Raw genomic sequence first — 20,540 nt, 5'->3', positions numbered from 1 at the left:
TTCAATGTTTGATAATGAATTTACTAATAGCTGAAACACGTGAAATACACTTATCATCCACCCTATCATAAGCATGAAAGTAGAAACTTTTACAGAATCAATTTTACAAGTAGATATAGACAACCCACTGAACTGTTCAACATCAAACAGTAGTATTTGTTCTACACATTTACATGCAGAGATTACTTACCATTTCTGGAAGCAATGTGTTTGTTCCATTGCTCTGGTGTGTGGGTTGGTGTGTTCGAACCCGAAACCTCTTGCAAGCGAGACTGACGTTCTAACCACTTAGGCCAGTGTGCGCTCACACGCAGTTAATGTAGATGTAGACAAATAAACTGGGTAAGCTGTTACATACCCATCTCTACACACAACCTCTCACACAACGCATTTACTGAGTGAATTATTAACATTCCGGTCATATAGAGATTTGAAACGTAGCGAAGCAAATCAAATTCTTGTCCTTTTGATAATAATAATAATAATAATAATAATGATAATTATAATAATAATAATAATAATAATAATTTTAAAACAGTGCTTGCAAAGCAAATCAAACCATTGTCCTATGATAATAATAAAATTAATAATAATAATAATAATAATAATAATAATAATAATAATAAAACAATGCTTTCAAACGTAGAAATAAGACCTATGACAAATTGATCAAACTTTATAATATAAACATTGGTCTAGTTGTTCACTAATGACATTTCTAACTTCTCCATCTAATCCTCTCCTTCTAACAAACTGGTCCCCACGACGAACCTATGATAACTTCCATTATATTTCTCTGACAACACTTCACACTTTTTTCGAAACGCGACCAAGGCCGACGACATTTACGTGTTTATTCCTTCGTGCGAATGCCATTTTTGTTTACTGTAGATATTTTAATTACGAGAATGTGACTCATAAATCGCCCACAAGAACATGATGTTGCATTTTATGTGGTCACGTGATATTTTAGTAGCAGTTCGTGACCTATAAGTTTCAATTAAAACAGTACCCACTTTAAATGTATTTCTAGCAATTATTCAACAATTAACTCATCGGATCATCTTAAAGCCAAGATGTTTATGCATTAATTCAGCTTATAAGTTGCCACATTAAAAAGGTTTCGTGAACTTTACAATGCATGCAATTATACAAACTCTGCACTACAGTACCGTAAACCTTTATCTATTTGTTACAAATATACAACGTTATGAATGTCGCAAAAATTATCGCAAAGTCATTTATTTGTATTTCAAATGAATTAACTCCCACTTTTTGACAGACAGGTCGAAGAGCAAACACAAAAAATACAGTCCTGACCAGCCTTGCAATGATATATCATTATAAACAAGCCCCAACATTATCGCGGATCGAACAACTTGGTTGTCTAATTTATTACAACATTTAAAGCGTTTCGATTATCTATTTTTAAATATGTATTATTTCAGCCTTTTCTTGCCTTTCTTTGTTTTATTTATACACACATTATGTTCTCAGTTTGTAATTAGTAATTAAATATATTTGTCTTCATATACAACATTAATTATTTATTTGTAATCTGTAACATTATAATGCCTAATGCAAATATATGTGATTTTAGAAAGATAATGGTTTTCATTACATTCTTTTCTGTGTGTATTACGGTATTTTTCATTTAAAGTCTTTATTAGCCACTTTATTCCTGTTTCGAAAATTTTTACATCTTGACGTTAAAATCACAATCTTTTATTTTCCATTTTATTCAAAAAGTCACGACACATCTTTATGTTATATCATAGCAAGGTTTATGGAAATATTCATAAATTCCTATTTTATTTTAAACACCATGAAACAGAAACATCAAAGTTTGTTTACACATAGTTATGAGATGTGTGAAATTATTTATGAAATTCACTCTAATATAAACTCAGTATAAATATATCTTAATCTTATAACGCTGATGATGTCATGCTATACTCAAATAAAGCTGGTGTTGTCAATGCCGTACTCAAATAACGCTGGTGTTTTCATGCCATACTCAAACAATACTGGTGTTGTCAATTTCGTACTCAAATAACGCTGGTGTTTTCATGCCATACTCAAACAATACTGGTGTTGTCAATGTCGTACTCAAATAACGCTGGTGTTTTCATGCCATACTCAAACAATACTGGTGTTGTCAATGCCATACTCAAATAACGCTGGTGTTTTCATGCCATACTCAAAAAACGCAAGCATTCTCATGCTATACTCAAATAACGCTGGTATTATTATGCCATACTCAAATAACGCTGGTGTTGTCATGCCATATTCAAATAACGCTGGTATTGGCATGCCATACTCAAATAACGCTGGTGTTGTCATGCCATACTCAGATAACGAGGATATTGTTATGCCATACTCGATTAACGCGGGTATTGTCATATCATCAGAAAGTTCTTTGTAATATGCACCGAATGCTTAACGACACAAAGGAGTTTTCATGTTTTTAAAGCAAAATATTGGTTATTGGTCCAAGATACAAACCTCTAACCAACATAATAGTTTCCAAAAGCCCTCATATTTTAATTGGAGAAACTTACCATCAAGAGGATACTCAAATAGAGTAGAACACTGTGACCTATATCAATAACTAACAAAACCGTCCTTATAACACTATTAGTTTTTATTCGGAGTGTAATACAGACTCAACCTATACACATGCGAAATGTTTTTCGCCGATTTTATTTTTGAGACTTCGCATAACATATCTAATCTGTACAATTGTGGTCAGTCAGGATGACTTTTGTATGTAGACGTGTTCAATAAAGACAAATAACCTATTTTGCCAATATGTAACATAAATAATCAGTTACTAATGTAATCAAGCAAAGTAATAATTATTTCTTGCCAACTCCGCAAATAGTATATGTATTGTCTTAATACAATAACTTGGCAAAATTGCTATTTGCCAGCATAAAAGCTACACGAATTATTTGTCTGATGAGTGCGCTAGCAAATATTTAAAGAACTATGAGTTATTATTTAAAGTAAATATATGCCTACCATTGCATGGAGTCTTACATTAAGTCATGAAATAGTATATGTATATGGCATGTATTTTATATTGGCTTCTAATAGTAGCCTGCGAACGTATTTTTTCCATCATCTTCTTAACTTCAAATATGAGATTTTTCATTTACCTGTTAGTGTGCGTAGTGGCCATGATACTTAGGGCATCACATTATAGATCATAATATTAACAGTGTGATTCTACCTCGTAGAAAATTATATTTGTTTATTAATAATAAAGGAGACAGCCATCCTTGAGTAAGATGTACAAGAATACATGTAATCTAATCGGGTCACGTAAGAGTGATGACAAATAAAAGTACAAGACACGCATCAATATTTGAGACCTACTTGGCCTCAATAACGTGCAGGTCTTCTAGCATGTCGTTTGGCAGACTCTGTGCTGATGTGGGGTCGACCTGAAATCTCTCAAATTGATATGGACTGCACATATTTGCTCGACTTTAAGTATATCTTGTGCAACAGCTTACTATTAATAGCGTGCCTATAATCTCAAGGATACCAATTCACAAGCACAACCCGAAAGGCGATATTTCTTTTAATGTTAAATACCCGGATAATACTCTTTCCAACATGAGCATCTCACAATAAAACCACAAACTTGTTAAAGAGTACTGTCAAATGTGTGAAATGATGGTATACTTGATTTATTATTACCTAACAACTTTCCTCTGATCAGCAATGACCGGTTAATAGGAGACAGCTTCTTGAAACCCTAGCAAACTTTATATATCCAAATTCATCCACGAGCACGAGAAGCTGAAATTGCAGGTTTGGTTGAAGACGAGAAAGATAGCCGTATCGCAGCTGCTGTCGCAGGCGTTGCTGCTTTATAGATCAGTGAATAACTCACAATTCGCCGCAAGCAGGAAACTAACCCGCTCCTCATTACAAGTACAGCCCGATAAATCGCTTGCATAATAAGCTGAACTTAACACATTGCTAAACGCAAAAAATAAATAGACAAGAGATGAAAGAGCTTATTCCTAGATCCCCAACGGCATATTTAGATGCACGAATAAATCAAAGAAACGTATAGGAAATGTCAATGATGTAATCAAATACGCTTTAAAGAGCCTTAATTCGTTCCAAAAGTACACGAATCTTGTGTGGCGGATACTATTACCCAAGGGCAATGCTTCGACGATACATTCAGAGTTTTGGTAAACTTTAAGTGCACATCTGACAACGAACTGTACAGAACGAGTTTTATATTGGCCTATGCAAGTTTGACTCCCGTTGTGTCATTGTCAAAGGCTAGTCGAAAAACTAGTTTGCAGTGTTCTTTGTCAGTGTTTGGTAAATATCTGAGTCGGACCCTGATACATCCAGTACCCCAAAGGATCCAGTGTACTCGAAAAGACCCCGAATCACCTTATGCATCTCATAGACACAACCATGGCCAAGTAATGCGAACTAAAATTTAAATTTACTGCGCTTTTCGATTCATACACATGAACGCTGGAATAGATATCACCAAATCATTTTCGCATTAAAATTCAAAACACTTTGTAGATAATACTATTTCTAACATGACCATCTCATTACAAAACCATATGCGTTTTAAAGAGTACTATAAACTATGACACTAATGTTCTCTGGTATGGTTCTAAAGTTATCTAAATAGCCCGATCAAATGTGGAATTTTATTTCCTTCGGACCCAGGTTGGGCAAGGTCAGAAACCGTTTCAGAGATCTTTTTTTATTTCCAATTTTGTTTTCTCGGAATATTTCAGTTTGTCCTACCATGAGAATAAATATGACCAATAGCTCATCGCAAGTTATTATCCCATTCACAAGAGTTAACTTCACTGGCTACAGCTGGAACCGTTGTAATCCAGGTATGAACATTTTGTACATTATACTCGATAACTAGAGACACACAGAGAGACAGGAAGAGAAAATTTATTTACTACTCTGTCTGTTTTAAACATGGAGAAATTTAGGTTCCCTACGCAGAACAGTTGCCCTTTGTGACGAGTGGTCTAAAGCGCTCGCCTTTATCAATCAGTTGCATCTCACTTCTGTCCGCTTGTGCTCGAGTCTCGTGATCAACCAATGTAGGTACGAACGAAAGCTCCTAGTAGCTTAGCGTGGATCGTTGTTTATTACAGGGTTTTTTCCTCCACCAGTTTGCTGGCCGCCATGCGTAGACTATCATGTGCTGAGAAATGGCGTAAAACCCCAAAACCAACAACAACAACCCATCCCATGCAAAAGTGATTGAATTACATCTATATATATCTATTTGTTTGTGTTTATGTTGGTGTCTGTGTTACATAATGAATTCACCTATGTGCTACATGCTTGACTCTGTAATGCATTACATAATTGACTCACAACAACCATTATATCAGACTTGTTTTCTTTCTTCAGCTGACCTAACTCATATTCGTTCTTACATTCTGTTTTTTTTTACAGCCATCACTCATACGTAATTAAAACAAACAGTTTAATTATATCAAATATGATTAACTGTCATTGAGATTTAAATGTCCTTCCAAGTAAGCAAGATTATTCAATACTAAGTCTTTAATTATGGCAGATCTACGAAACGAGGTAGTGTTCGTCTTCTTTCTTTATGCGCTCGCCAGGCATTCAACTGAGTTTTTCCTTGAAGCACTTGATAAATTAAATCATCACCCCATGGATATGAACCCAAAAGTCATAATTAAAGATGTTTCTTCGACTTTAACCATCTAACCCACTCGGCTAGTTGCCAATATATTCGTCATTTGTATTGATATGCCACGTAACACATTGGTCACGAATTCTCTACTTGTTTATTTATCAGAATAATAAGGTATTAACAACAGATTAAGATATTTTCTTGACAAATCTGAAACATAATCTTTTCTATTGGTCCCTATGGTTGGGCGGCAAATAATATTTTAACTTCAACTTGATAGTATCTAATCCAGCCAAATGCAAATTGTTTCTTAGCATGTATTTTTCAGGCGCACGTGCTTTCGCCTCCGCCCCATGTTTATGTGATTATGTCACCGGAGCCAGTTGGGGTGATGTTACATTTGCAAATGACTGTCAACAAGCACCAAGCCTTGAATATTCCAGTCAGTCCCAAGCTCTGATACATCTTTCAGAGGTAATATAATACATTTCTACTAATATTTCATTTTTTCAACATGTGTACAAATCTCTCTCTCTCTCTCTCTCTGTCTCACGTTGAAAAGTTTCCATAAGGCTATACATATCTAATAAATAGTTTTGAGAAAATTAGGTTATGCTAATTAAAAACAATATTTGCTGTCCAAGATAAATAATTGAGAAAATGAGAAAATATATATTTTCACTTTAAACGATTCAGAAGATTTCTCCATTTTTAAAACAGACAGAGTAGTACATAAATTTTCTCCCTTTGTGTGTCACTTTGTCTGTCTCTAGTTCACTAATATAATATATTCACTTTAACTAATTCAGAAGATTTGGGTTTTGCTCTCTTTGGTATCAGTAAATTTGTATTTTGTCCATTTGAGCAAGGTTTGTCAACCTTTCATCTGTTTTGGGGTATACATTTATTTGTAGACTGATGTAGATGTACAAAATGCTACGAAAATAATAAATGACATGGCAAACTTGACGCGTGCTCCCCAAATGAGAAATGCTGACGTTTTATACACAGCACAAATCCTGGAAAAGTTACAGCATATCTCCTCTTTACCGTCAAACGTAAGTTACTATAAATGCATATATTACATACAAGTTTATATTTTTGTTAGCCTGTATGCGTGCTTGAACAGGTGACATTCTTGAATTATTGAGATCCATAGTTACAATGGATCAACTTGTTGTCTCTGATTACTCATTTCTGGTTGCTCATACAACAACTGTTAATACTACAACAACTGGAATAGTTTGCATGTGAGCGCAATATACAAATACGAACAGATGCAAGCAAAGCGACATGCTTGCGACAGTAAGCTTTTTAGGGTGAACAGTACCGCGGTTGAAATGATATTGAGGAATGCCAAAACCGTCATCGGGATGAATAAAAATGTATTGCATCTGCTATTCTACTGAGGCTGCTGAGTAGGTTCTTGAAAAAACACAGCAATAACACGTACTTGAATACAAGTTTCATGCGCCTAATGGTGAATTAGAAAATCACGTGGCAGTTCATCGCACATGGCAATCAGGAAGAGTCGCTAGAGAGCTGTTGTGTGATCATACGGTGATACAACGTTCTGGCCACTCTTTGTTGAAACTGATTTTGCTCTTAACGTACATTTGGTTATGAGTGGATTTAAAGCGACTACACAGTGGATTCACAATGTTGAACAGTAAAGAAGCCAAGGCAATCAATGATGAAATTGATAACTGCATTGAAATAATGGGGAAAATGTACGTTTGGAAAATACACTAATGGAGATTAAGTAAGAATTCTTGATAGGTGTTCCCATGTCGGGGTAGATGTCCCTCCATATCACACGTTTCGCGGATCCATTTACATACCAATACCAAAGTAGGTCCCACCAGGGTCAGTAATAAATGTAAGTAATTTTAATCATCAACGTCTGAATCGGCCAATTTGTCAGTGTTATATTCGGCTAGTGATAGTCAGGGTTATATTCAGTTAGTGATAATCAAAACCAACCTCAACAATTCCGGCGGCAGCTTGGTGAATTTAATTTGGTAACATACTTTCTAGAGTGTTTAGTAGGGACACACATCTAATTAGTAACACATTTTGTCTTACATTGCCTTTAATGTATTTACTTGCAAATCAGACTATTACCTGCGTGCACTATCACCACATGGAAAACATGATCGAACCAAGATTGATCTGTTCTTGCGGAGTAATACGAAAGACTCATAATCTGCATCGGCTTACTTATCGTTAAAGAATTTTGCCAGGTTGCTGAACCGACAAAGCAAGCACACACATACGAACTTGTCATGCAGACATTGCATGCATGCATTTAACAACGAACCACTGGACACTAACCATAATGCAACTGTGGGGGGATCAGTGAAAACCAGCCGTGGACAATAATGTCATTACCATGTAAAACATGTTCAAATTTACTGCTATACAACAAAGGTTGACAGTTCCATATATAATCTACGCGGAATGTCTCAACTTTACTGTGAGAGACGCATATGCACCTAGGTTTACTTCCAACAACCATGACTTGACAAATAAAACAAATACAACTGAACTCGATGAACAAGTCTCGTGCCATTTTTGTTATACTGAAGTCAGATCCGACGGGCAAACTGAGCCAACAATGTTGTATCGTGACAAGGAGACCGTTGAGGTGTTTCTTAAATCGTTAGAGGTTACAGAAAAATCGATTCGACAACACCTATATTCACCTGCTCAATATGATTATGACAACATTCGTGATTTTTCTCTAGTCACTAATTATGGGATCCGTGATGGTCCATTGGATCGAGCTGAGTATGGAAGTAAATCTTCTTGAGTTCTTTATCAATGTCACATCACTGGCGCATACAAAGTGGCCGCACACACCTTTTGTAATCTATGATTAAATATTTACCCCAACAAAATATAATCCCTGTAGTTCTTGATGGTCACTTGATTATGCATGCAGTAGAAACGGCATTGAACACACCAATAAGTGTTACTCCAAACAACATGGAACAATACATGACGTATCTGCCAGGACAATTCCAATTCATCGATTTGTTACAGTCCCATAATTTCACAAGTTAGCGAGCAATCTAATGGTGGAAAACATGCTGTGCCTGAGTAGCGACTAGAAAGTCCACCCTTAAAACATTGACTTATTAACGAAAAAGGTGTGCATCTATTCTAGTACATGAGCGACGGAGAAAGTTTGCTGAAATTCGGTTGCCACCGGTTAAAGCATTTTATTTGTCGCTGTCACGTGAAGGCATTTCAGCCAACGATAACACACGCACGCAAGCAATCTTTGGTCCGCATTTGAATATAAAGCCATGGGTGACTATCACGATCCATATATGCGCTCTGACATGATTGTGCCACCTGATGAGTTTGAGAAATTACTTGTTACTGAAATGCACGTGTACAAGTTAGGTCCCGGACATTACTTTCTATCACCGTAAAATGATTGGGAAGCGTTGTTGTCAAAAACCAAAACCGAGCTGGAATTGCACACTGACATTGACCAAAACTTCGTGTCAGGATTTCTATGGCGAACAAATATAGGCGCGCACAAATAACCGAGTCGCAGAGGGCGTAGATCCCGTTGAACAACAGTTACATTGTATATATATATATATATATATATATATATATATATATATATATATATATATATATATATATATGTGTGTGTGTGTGTGTGTGTCCTTCATGCATGGGCAATGATGTACCGTTACTTCTTGGTGGTTACAGTGGATTCATCCAGCACACATTCACGCACAAAAGCATAATACACGATTACAACATGAACAGTAACCACAGATACGTCTCTGAAGTTGATCAAGAATATCTAGAATATACACATGATATGAATAATGTGCATCCACTGGCCTCATAAGCTTTCCCGGAGGTTGATAGTTGGCTAAATCCGTATCGGTATGCAGTCGAGAATGGATCCTTACCTATATTTACTGAATGTACCAATCTTGCTCTAATTCTTAGGATGAAATCAAACTATTCACTACACATGCGAAAATGTTTGTAACCAAGATCCACCCATATTTTATATTATCGTAATGGTAGACTCAGAGAAAACGTAGAATTGATGAAAACTTAAATATTCTTCAGGCAGAGATTTTATATAATAATACGACAGTTGTGTCAGGTAAAAAGGGTACTTGCTTAGAAGTGCATATTACTCATGGACGTGATTGTTCAGAACAGGATCTGACTGTCGTACAATTTCATTACTCGATTGTATTATTAATAGTAATGGACTCCGTTGTTACCGTCGTAGAATAAATCAACGCGGAATAAGAATTCCCACAAAGAAATCACCAAGAGAAGAACGCTACTCGTGAAATAAAAACACGTTTGCTATGTCGTAGATGCTATTTATGGGAGACGTGGCAACAACTGCTGGTCTTAGTGTGAGAGGAATTGCAGCCACAACAACCATCGTAGACGCACGAATTGGAATTATTACCAGGCTATATCAATAATAACTGGTGTATCTGGTGGTGCTAGCAAAATCATTTATATACAGTTACATTCACGAATAAGTATATATTCAGAACGTCCGTCTCAACACGATCCGTAAAATGTATTCGTTGGCGATCTAGAATAAAATAATTAGCGAGGCCGAGTTCTAGAATGGAATGGCAGAAATGGAAAACAACTGACAACTATGAGCACAGATAAGGTGCTTCGTAGCATATTTACGTACACTAAAAGCTCATTAGAACGTTTTCCTTAGTAGTGTTTTTCTGGTTTTACATGGTATTGCACTGGGTAAATGCGCCTATCTAATATGAATCCGGTCATTGTTTGGCCATTTCGCTTTAGTTGATTAATAATCCACAGTTTGCACTTAATATGTGGCGTGCTTTCTAAAATGTGCACAAGTCACAGTGGATAGAGGCCGTGACCTATGTCAGTAATAGCAAGGCAAACAAATTTGAAAACGGCGTAATGACACTGCCAGGTTTTTGAGAGCTGTGTAGTGTGGACGCACCAGGTTTTGTTGACGTCGTATTGGGCAGTCTTGTGGCTGGTAGAAATGATGCGATGTCAGAAGCTCGTCAACAGTGGTAGGTTGAAACTGCGTCGGTTTATATAGACAATTGTCGGACAGGCAATTAGGATCGATATAGTTTGACCTGTGGTATCTTCGGTGTGGTAGCAGGTGATGCCTGCGTGTTTGACTGTCTGTTGGCGGCTCGCTGATTCTACCAACGATATTCCATGCATATGTGTTGAATCGGCAGTGAGAGGCTCTCATTTATTTAGTTTGCTTAGTCTAACTTGTCGATCAATCAGTACTAGAGCACGGGTACTCTGATCTGGCTGTCGTCTTTTCGTAATTTGTTATACCTCGCTCACAAATATTATGTTGATATGTATGAGTGACCTTTATACCTGCTATTCATATACGAACGTTTGCAGCATTGTTAACTCAATGAAAGCAATGTCATGTTTTGTCGAACTTTATGTAGTTTTGTGTTGTTCGTTAAATGTACTTAATCTGTATTGAACTGATTATGGCGTATCTTTATTTCGACGGAAGGTGGCAGATATACAGGATCAGATCCACTTATTATGAGTCAGGAATCAAGCATTTGATTTGTTATATCTCTTAGAGTAATTACTTGCGATTGATAACCAGAAGTATGACATATCTGATCACGAGTGATTTTCGTAGTCGTGGATACTGGAATAAACCTAGAATATGTGCTAAATTTATAACGTTGTTGTTAGATTCTTTTGAGTGATTGTGATTATTTGGAGTCGGTGTTGGGACAATAATTCTCATCCAGAATAACTGACCTGTTCTAGGAGCAGTTAAAGGATAATTATCACCAGAATGTATGATAATATGAATTAGTTTCATACAATTAACCCTCTCTTACTTCATGTCAAAAGGAATTCTCTGACACCATTTAGGTATAAATGTTTAATAATTTGAGATGGCAATATTGTTTGTGTTCGGTAGTTAGGCCGTTTTATTACATGGTGTGAAGCACTACTATTCGACTTGGAAATGCATTTTGATAAGTCATACAAACGTGTAACACGATAAAACCATTCAAGTGTGAAATCAGAGTTTCGTGTTGTGAGATCATTAGGTTGTTAGAGAACATTATTTGTAGTATTCTCTCGTTTAATAGCCCTTCTGTTGATAAAATTGTTTTAATCGGTTTATTGGGAATAGTGTAAAACAATAGACTTCAAATGACGCTCGAGCAGCGGTTTTATTCACTCGATAAGAGATACATTGAAAGTATAGTAGGAAATATACTTGCTTTTCTGTGCCGTAAAACAACAAACCAAACCAAACCCGAACGTGCTTTTATAAAAACATATGTAACAGATTCTCCACAGCATACACACAAAAATTATTAGTCAGAAAAAAACATCAAATCAGATATTATTTTGTTACTGTTTGAAGGTGAAATCCACTGAATCTGAAGTAAAATAACAACAGTCATTGTTATCGTGACCGTGTGTGAATAGCTGCCTTATGTACATCCTGACAGTTTATTCTTGTAGTATTTTGTGTTATTTAATTAAATATTATCTTACACTGAGCTCATATTTTTCATGTACTCCTTGTTCAGGTACTAGATGGTATTATCACAGTAGCAAACAACATGCTGCAATTAGACCCTCATATAATTCATTCAGCGCAAGAAATCTCCAGTGCCTCGAACAGGTGAGGTTTAAACTATGTTAACTCACTAAATTTGTTACCTTCATATTGGAACTAATAATATTAACTTCTATTATAAAGTGCTTGGAATATTGTTCCCTAAACACTGGTCACAGTTTCAATATATGCGTTTATAGTTTCTCACTCCACAGGCCTGATTCTATCTTGAACTGCATATAGTCAAACTGCTTCAACGTTTTCTTTACTTCGCCGGTCCCCGAAATATATTGGCAAACCAATATAATATGGTCTCGTGGCCATCAAAGATATTTTGCACCAGTCAGCGCCTTCGTACTCGCAAATTCATAATGCTAGATATTGAATGACTTTGATCCTTTTTTTCAGCCTGTGTAGTTCTCAGCTGTAAAATAGCCTACACTTCACGTGCGCTATTTATGTGTTCGTTTAATTAATTAAATGTTTGCTAAAACATATCCGTCTCCAAGGAAACTAAAGTAATACATTTGGTTGTTGCCTTTCTTTATGTTCTTCCTTCATAAAAATGCACCTGGTCATCATTTGGAAACCTTTTTCCTTCTGTAGCCAACCGCATTCCCAGCAAATAAGTTCAGCACCTCCCTACAAACTCTTTGGTACATATTGGGCCATGAAATCAAGTCGCGATGATTGGGAAAGACACAAGCTCTTGTTTGAATTGATTGATTGTTATGCAAAACTCCACAAATCTGTTTTGCGCAGTTCCTAAAGATTCTTTCATTAAAAAGTAGGACAGGTCAAGGATCGTGGCAAAAGTTTTAAAAGAAATGGCAAATTTCAATACCACAAAATGGTGATCTGTCGAATAATGCAAATCACGAGCGAAGCAGATTTTTATTCAAGAGATGCCCTCACTATTCCAACCATGTATTGGTAGAGTTGGCCTGAAATTCATGTCAAACGTAGTAAAACACCATTTTTGCCACATTGCTTTTATTTTGAGTTCCACTTTAAGAAAGGAAAATAAATAAAATCCAATTCTGCTCATTGTTATTCAGGATTGTACGAGCCGTAGACGACATGTCAAATAATGTGAACTTGTCTCAGCCGGGACAATTAAGAATAATCAAGCCCAACTTAGCGGCGGTAATCTGGGAGCAAACTGAACCAAACATCACTGGTCTAGAGTTCACTCAGGTTAACGGGAATCCAATGGGAAATGACTCCTTCAATACACTTAATACTGCTCCAGACAATCTAAACAGAGTTGATACCGCCATTTATATTGATCCAAAAGTTCTAAAAGGTACGTATATTATGACAATAAAATACTAATAATAATACCTATATAAACATACAATGTTGACACAGACATCTTCATCTGTCATTTTCCAAACCATATAGGACATGGAGACTTAGTAGGAAGGGTGTCTGCTATATATCACGTTTTTATTTCGTATTTATGAGGTACATACCAAATCGTTGTTACTCGTCTGTATTGTAGTTTGCTAAATAGTATTATACATCTCATATGATTAACACGGACACCTTATTTAGTCTCAAGCTGACCTAACTTCGTTCTCAAAAGACGTAGATTTTTCTTCTGGGCAACAGGGTATACGAGCACAAGGGCATCTGGGTATATGGGCATAAGGGCATCTGGATATATGGGCATATGATCATCTGGGACTGCTAAATTCGAACATAAACTTCTGCACCAACAACATATTTCGTTTACACCTTAATTTGCGGTATAAATTTTGTAATATTCTCGTTACCTGTTTGCAAATTTCCACCTCTTTAATGTTGATACCACGATTAACGATCTGCAATTACAAAACATCAAAATTAAATTGGCATTTGCTTTTCAAGAAGTTTCTTGATGTTGCTTTTTGCCTACATAACAAAATCGTGTTAAATATTACGACTTTACACGCTATTTCTTATTTCAAACTGCATATCTATATTTGCCTGATTGTTTCTTTTCTTTAACTTAAGGTTCTAAAAGTCGTCTTGCTATGCATTTGTATTACGACACTAAAATGTTCGTTGACGACACCAACCGATACGAAACTATCAGCAGAGTTGTAGCGGCCAGGCTTTCTAAAAATGGAACTCCATTTGCCAACTTGGGAAACAGTACTGTTACGGCAATTTTTCTGCCACTCAAGGTTTGATTGTATTGTATTGTATTGTATTGTATTGTATTGTATTGAATAGTAATGTCCTATACGTGTTGGCTTGCGTCGTCTTACATCACATCATTTTGTGTTGTTTTATTTTGTGTTGCATTATATTTTGTATGTTGTAATATAGTTTTGCATGTTATTATCCACATTTGAATTTAGTGTTGTATTCCAAGTTCGCTAATGCGGATCCGAGTTACATCCATACTCAACAAGAAAGGGATACATAACGCATATCTGCCCTGATATCAACTTATCCATATGAATGTCGCCTTTATCAATTGCTTACTTGTATTGCGAAATAGAAAGTATTATCATTATATGTTATTTAATAGAAGATATTGTTTCCATTTATATTATGTAATAATACTTACCATTTTAAAAGTATGTAATACAAAGTAGTAATTCTTACCATATTAATATTATCTAATACAAAGTAGTAATTATAGTACGTACACAAACTAGTACTTCCTACCGTTTTAATATTATATAATACAAGATAGAACTTTTTGCCATGTTGTATTCGTAATACAAGGTAGAAAATCGTATAATTTTATATTATGAGTACAAAAATGAAGATGTATTTCAAGAAAAGAAAAACAATCCGTATGATTAAGCTCTGTTCAAGCAAAATTTAAGAATAGCTACATGGAATAGTTCTTAATCCACACTTACACGTTGATGAAATTGGTGTAATTGGGGATAGGAATCACTCGATTAAAAAAGAAATACGTGTGTCATTGGGTATTGTAATAACTGTCAAAAACAAGCATACGTGTGTCATTGGGCACTCGGATAACAGGGCCATAAACAGGCATACGTTGGTAACTGGATAATATAATATCACGGTCATAAACAGACGTAAGAATGCAATTGGGAATGTAATGACACAGTTATAAAGAGGCATAAGTGTGTAACTGGGCGTCTTAATTAACAGTCTAAACAATCATCCATATGTAACTGGGGATTGAAATAAAATGGTAATAAACAGGAATGTGTGTAACTGGTTATTATAACAACACCGTTATAAACATAATTTGGTAATTTAATGAAACGGTCATAAACATACATTCGTATACAGTTGGGTATATTTTGATAACACAGTTATAAAAAGGCAAACGAATGTAATGGGGTATCAAAAGAACGGTTTTGAACAATCATACACGTGCATTTGGCTATTGAAATAACACGGTTATAAACATGCGAACCCATGTACGTGGGCATTGAAAGAACACGGTCGTTACTCAGGCAAGCATATGCAATTGATTATTGCAATGACCCGGTTATTAAGACACATTTTGTAATTGGGAATCGGAATAACAGGTCATATGCATACCTACGTTTGTAATTGGATATTGTAACATAAGGTAATAAACAGACATACGTGTTTTATTGGGTATTGTAATAACTCGATTATAAGTAGACATACTTATGTAATTGTGTATTTTAATAACACAGTTATTTTATTTAAAAAAAACTTAGTTGCACAGTTGGGTATTTTTGATAACACGGTTATAAACAGGCTTAAGTGTGCAATTTGGTACTGAATTAACACTAATAAACAGACATACGTATGCAGGTTGGTATTGTAATAACACGGTCATAAATTCAAACCTAGATGAATGATGATAAATACATATAGGTTACGGTAGAATATATATATATATATATATATATATATATATATATATATATATATATATATATATATATATATATATAAGATGATTCGTTATTGCATATGAAATACGCAATTCCCGAACCAGGAGCATAAAGATGTTGTGTGCGGCCATTGGAACTACACAGGGAATGAAAACGCAGGAGGCTGGTCAACAAAGGGTTGTACACATAGCGTGGATGATGGACGTCATATCTGCAAGTGCAACCATCTTACAAATTTTGCTCTTCTTATTGTAAGTTATTGCTTGGTGTAACGCTTTCGTTTCTGATGAGGAAAACCCTATACTGTGATTTGTATCTTCATTTAATATTATTACGCATTCATATCTTATGATACAATACACATATTTCGAGTGTATATGCATTTAATATTAATACAGGTTCATAATCAATGTGAAATCTCTCTATTGCCATTTGCATTTGCACTGTGGTTAATACACACTCATGTATAATAAGAAAAATCTAGATTGACAACCGCTCAGGTGGCCTAGTGGTTAGAGCCTCCGCCTCGGGGACGAGTCATACCAAAGACTTATAAAAGTGTTACTAACAGCTGCTTCGCTAGGCGCTCAGTATTAAGAGGTTAGTGTTAGGACTGGTCGGCTTGGTTTGAGGAAAATGTGACTGGTGGGACATCATGCTACATGTCTGGGGCATGATGCTCAAGTGCTAGGCATCACTATAAACTGCCACACTGCAAACATCGTAGTGATGTGACTGAAATTTTTTTTAAAACTACGTTAAAAATCCAACACACACACATGCATGCTAGATTGATATATGTATGTGTATTTTATATTATTACGAATAACTCGTAACCACGTTGATAAAAATGAGACACAATTCTACTTTAAATATATATTATAAATTATTGATGTCAATACACGAGAACATAATGGTTCTACAATAAAAAATATTTCATATGATACACATCATGAAAGATTTTTTCTTTTGACATTTTTAAACGAAATATATCGATTGTGAGGCTTCCGTTTAACCCGTTTAGATGTTCTACTGATTAAACTTCATAATTATTTCTACTGTTTTCTTCAAACTGCGACAACCATCACTTTCATCAACAAATTACAATTTAAGCGGCTAAAAGTAATGGGCATAAAAAGCCATGCAACACATTAAAAAAGTTATTTTCTATGAAGCCGGGCATTTGGGACACTCATTCAAAAAGTAACTTTCTACAGAAATGTACACTTTGGACAGCAAATATATTTTCGTCTGGACATGGAATAACTCTTTTTTGTTGAGCTATATCATTTTAGTGCAAATTAAAAGAAATATTGAACTATTTGAAATCTTTCTCTCTTCAATGACATTTTATCATACAGTGACTATAGAGCGAATGGGGTTCTTTCAAAATACTGAGTAGCTTTGGATTAAATATGATTAGCTTGAATTACGTATAATTAGCATGGGATTAAGTATAATTAGCATGAGATTAAGTATAATTAGCATGGGATTAAATATAATCAGCATGAGATTAAATATAATTATCATGGGATTAAGTATAATTAGCATGAGATTAAGTATAATTAGCATGGGATTAAATATAATCAACATGGGATTAAGTATAATTAGCATGGGATTAAGTATAATTAGCAGGGATTAAGTATAATTAGTTTGGGAGTAAGTATAATTAGCTTTGGATTATTGATTAGCTTGGGATTAAGTAGGGTTTAGTTTTGTACTAGACATAATTAGCTCGGGATTGCGTATGATTATTTTGGGATTAAGTATTCAGACTGACCTGATAATAGATCCTAATTTCTTGCCAATCGGAACTTATTAAATATTGAACCAATTGGTGGTAACCTTTTTCAGTTCTCAATATTTACACGCGTCAGAGGTAGGTTTTAAGAAAGTGGAAATAGTCTCTTTCCTCGGATTTTTTTGCATGATTGTTTCCAATTCACGATATTATTAAGTCTGAATTGTTTAAAATAAAGTTAAAACCCGCGCGCTAAATGTCATACCATGCCTTTCGTGATAACATTTTCTCCCTGAACTGAATTTAATGTTATTTTTGGATTACATTTGTCATTGAAACTGAATTAACCATAACATTAGCTATCGAGTGAATACATTATTCAAATTAACAATGTCAACTTCAGAAATGGCTGCGATCATGGAGGAGATTGATGGTACAAATATTCATAAATATTGATACATGTTTACTGCTACTAAATATTTTTAATATAACTAACCTTGACAGTTCTTGACATGGGACTTTTACGGATCAACGCTTTAGGAAAGGTAGAAATGACGCGATAATTAACATTATATCATCATTTATAAGACAAAACTTCTTACTTACGTGAATGATATTGCTATGAACTCATTTCAAGTCTGAAGCAAAATAAATAATTAAAAGTTACGTAGTTTTAATAATCACAATAATAGCAAAATGGTTGCTTGAACGAAACGTATACAATATATTGGGAAATCGTCAGTGACATACGATACGCCTTAAATAGGCCATGCATTATTTCTGTTGCATATACAATTTTCCAAGAATTGTATCACAATGAAAAGGTCTATAACATACACTTTCCCATTTGTTTCTGATAATAATAGTCAGTGTTCTTTCATCTGTACACTTTTCATGAATTTGGAATTACACATTCAGCTATTGTTTTATTTTTGTTGTTATTTTTCAATGGACAATTACTGATAGGGTACATTTCCAATACATTATACAATCAGACAAGCTTGGTCATAGCTGACCATGGTCGTTCCAAAGTTGTATCATAAATTCAAGGATATAAAAGATATGCTTGAAAAAGTCATTTACAATAAGTATATATTATCTGTCCGTCATCCATAACAAATTGGCATGGTTATGAATGAGAACTTTGTAATAATCTGGAAAGAGCATCAGCAGTCTATATGGCGGATAACTACAGAGAAAGAATACAGAAACATTTCCAGTACATAGACCTTCAATTATCTGTATTCATGAAGTGTAAAATATTAAAGAAGAAAACTAGCACGACGTTGTCAAAGACTCATAGGTATAAGTATTTACATGAAACAAACAATATAGATCAAAATAATAGCGATTGAAATAATTAGATCCATCCTCCGTTTCAATTGCTTCGTTTCCTTGGATCATCCCCTACTTTCTTTACTTGTTCAGGACCTTCAGCCGGACCGGAGTATATCACATACTTTCTTTACCTTTTCAGGAAATTCAGCCGGACCGGAGTATAGCCCCTACTTTATTTACTTTTTCAGGACCTTCAGCCTGACCGGAATATATCTGAAGCTGACAAATTAGCATTAGGAATAATAACCAAGATAGGTCTCGGGGTATCTATTGGGGGACTGAGTCTGACGATTTTAACCTTCTTAATGTTCAGGTGATTAATTTCTCTTCTTCAGAAATAAACCTTGCCAGATAATACTACATTAGGAAAACTAATACTGCCTCGCTAATCCAGTCCTCCCAAACTGAAAATTTTCCCTGAAAAGATAAAAGTTATCTGCTATTTAGGTGGCTGTTAGAGTGATTTCCACTTGATATAGTGATTGGTGTCACAAGCCAACAATACCTTATTTACTACTTCCGCTCGTGTCGAATAACACGCTCTCTAGAGAAAGAGAGTTTTATCAATCCACATAAAATCATTTTGTAAGTTCTCTACATTAAACCAAAAGCGACAGTTCCCATGAAGAAAGGTGGACAAGCAGCATAGGGTAATCTTTTCCAACAGCGCATGTCTCCACGAGAGCCTCTCTAATTAAGACAATGACAACAGCTTAACGCCGCACTGACCACAGATCCCGGTAGGAGAAAGCTCAAATTCTTGGCTGCCGAATGGGATAATATATGCCATTACTACGCATTGACCCAAGAAGTGGTTTCCGAGTTACTAAGTATCACGTTCGGCATTCCTCCTCCTTTGTCTATGTTTCGTGAGCTACATACCTGCCACTCTTCATCAAGTCTTCGACGAAAGCACACTCAATCGGTTGATTCGCGTCCCTTTGTTCACGATACAAACACAACTACGGGTTCAAATTGCCACCAGGAGAAGTTTCACTCAGTTGATGGGCCGGACATCCTCCATGGTGGCTAAACCATCTATTACATTCTACAAAACATTAGGCGAGATATATCGTGGAGCCAAAACAATATATCCAGTGTTACTCTCCTTTTCAGCCGTGGTTTCCTTGTCGAATAAAGACAAATCTGAACCCGTACAATGTCAGCATTTGTTTCGCCCAGGCATGGAGTTCAACACTCAAGTAAACACAGAGTATTCTCCCGAGGAAAGATCTTTAAAAATCACTACAATGATGGTTTACTTCCGAATACCAGACTATCTACCCGCCCAAGAATTCCTTCTCCTGC

The 20,540-nt window shown here is 35.4% G+C and overlaps 1 protein-coding gene across 2 annotated transcripts in view; it reads left to right on the top strand.

Moving 5' to 3' along the window:
- Positions 1-20,540, top strand: part of LOC149789813 (adhesion G protein-coupled receptor G2-like) — a 58,479-nt gene that overhangs the window by 24,465 nt on the left and 13,474 nt on the right. Inside the window, exons 5-12 of one of the 2 annotated variants that reach the window (XM_089971805.1) lie at positions 4,788-4,892; positions 6,009-6,154; positions 6,595-6,738; positions 12,277-12,371; positions 13,364-13,611; positions 14,304-14,476; positions 16,258-16,404; positions 19,421-19,545. In XM_089971805.1, the coding sequence (XP_089827931.1) occupies positions 4,788-4,892; positions 6,009-6,154; positions 6,595-6,738; positions 12,277-12,371; positions 13,364-13,611; positions 14,304-14,476; positions 16,258-16,404; positions 19,421-19,545 (1,183 nt within the window). Of the gene's footprint in view, positions 1-4,787; positions 4,893-6,008; positions 6,155-6,594; positions 6,739-12,276; positions 12,372-13,363; positions 13,612-14,303; positions 14,477-16,245; positions 16,405-19,420; positions 19,546-20,540 lie in introns of both variants that reach the window. The other variant, XM_089971804.1, reaches the window with a different exon arrangement.

This window comes from Sinohyriopsis cumingii, chromosome 10, assembly GCF_028554795.1.
Source record: "Sinohyriopsis cumingii isolate HCF-2022 chromosome 10, ASM2855479v2, whole genome shotgun sequence".
Classification (NCBI taxonomy): Eukaryota; Metazoa; Mollusca; class Bivalvia; order Unionida; family Unionidae; genus Sinohyriopsis; species Sinohyriopsis cumingii.
This window is presented reverse-complemented; position numbering and strand designations above follow the sequence as displayed.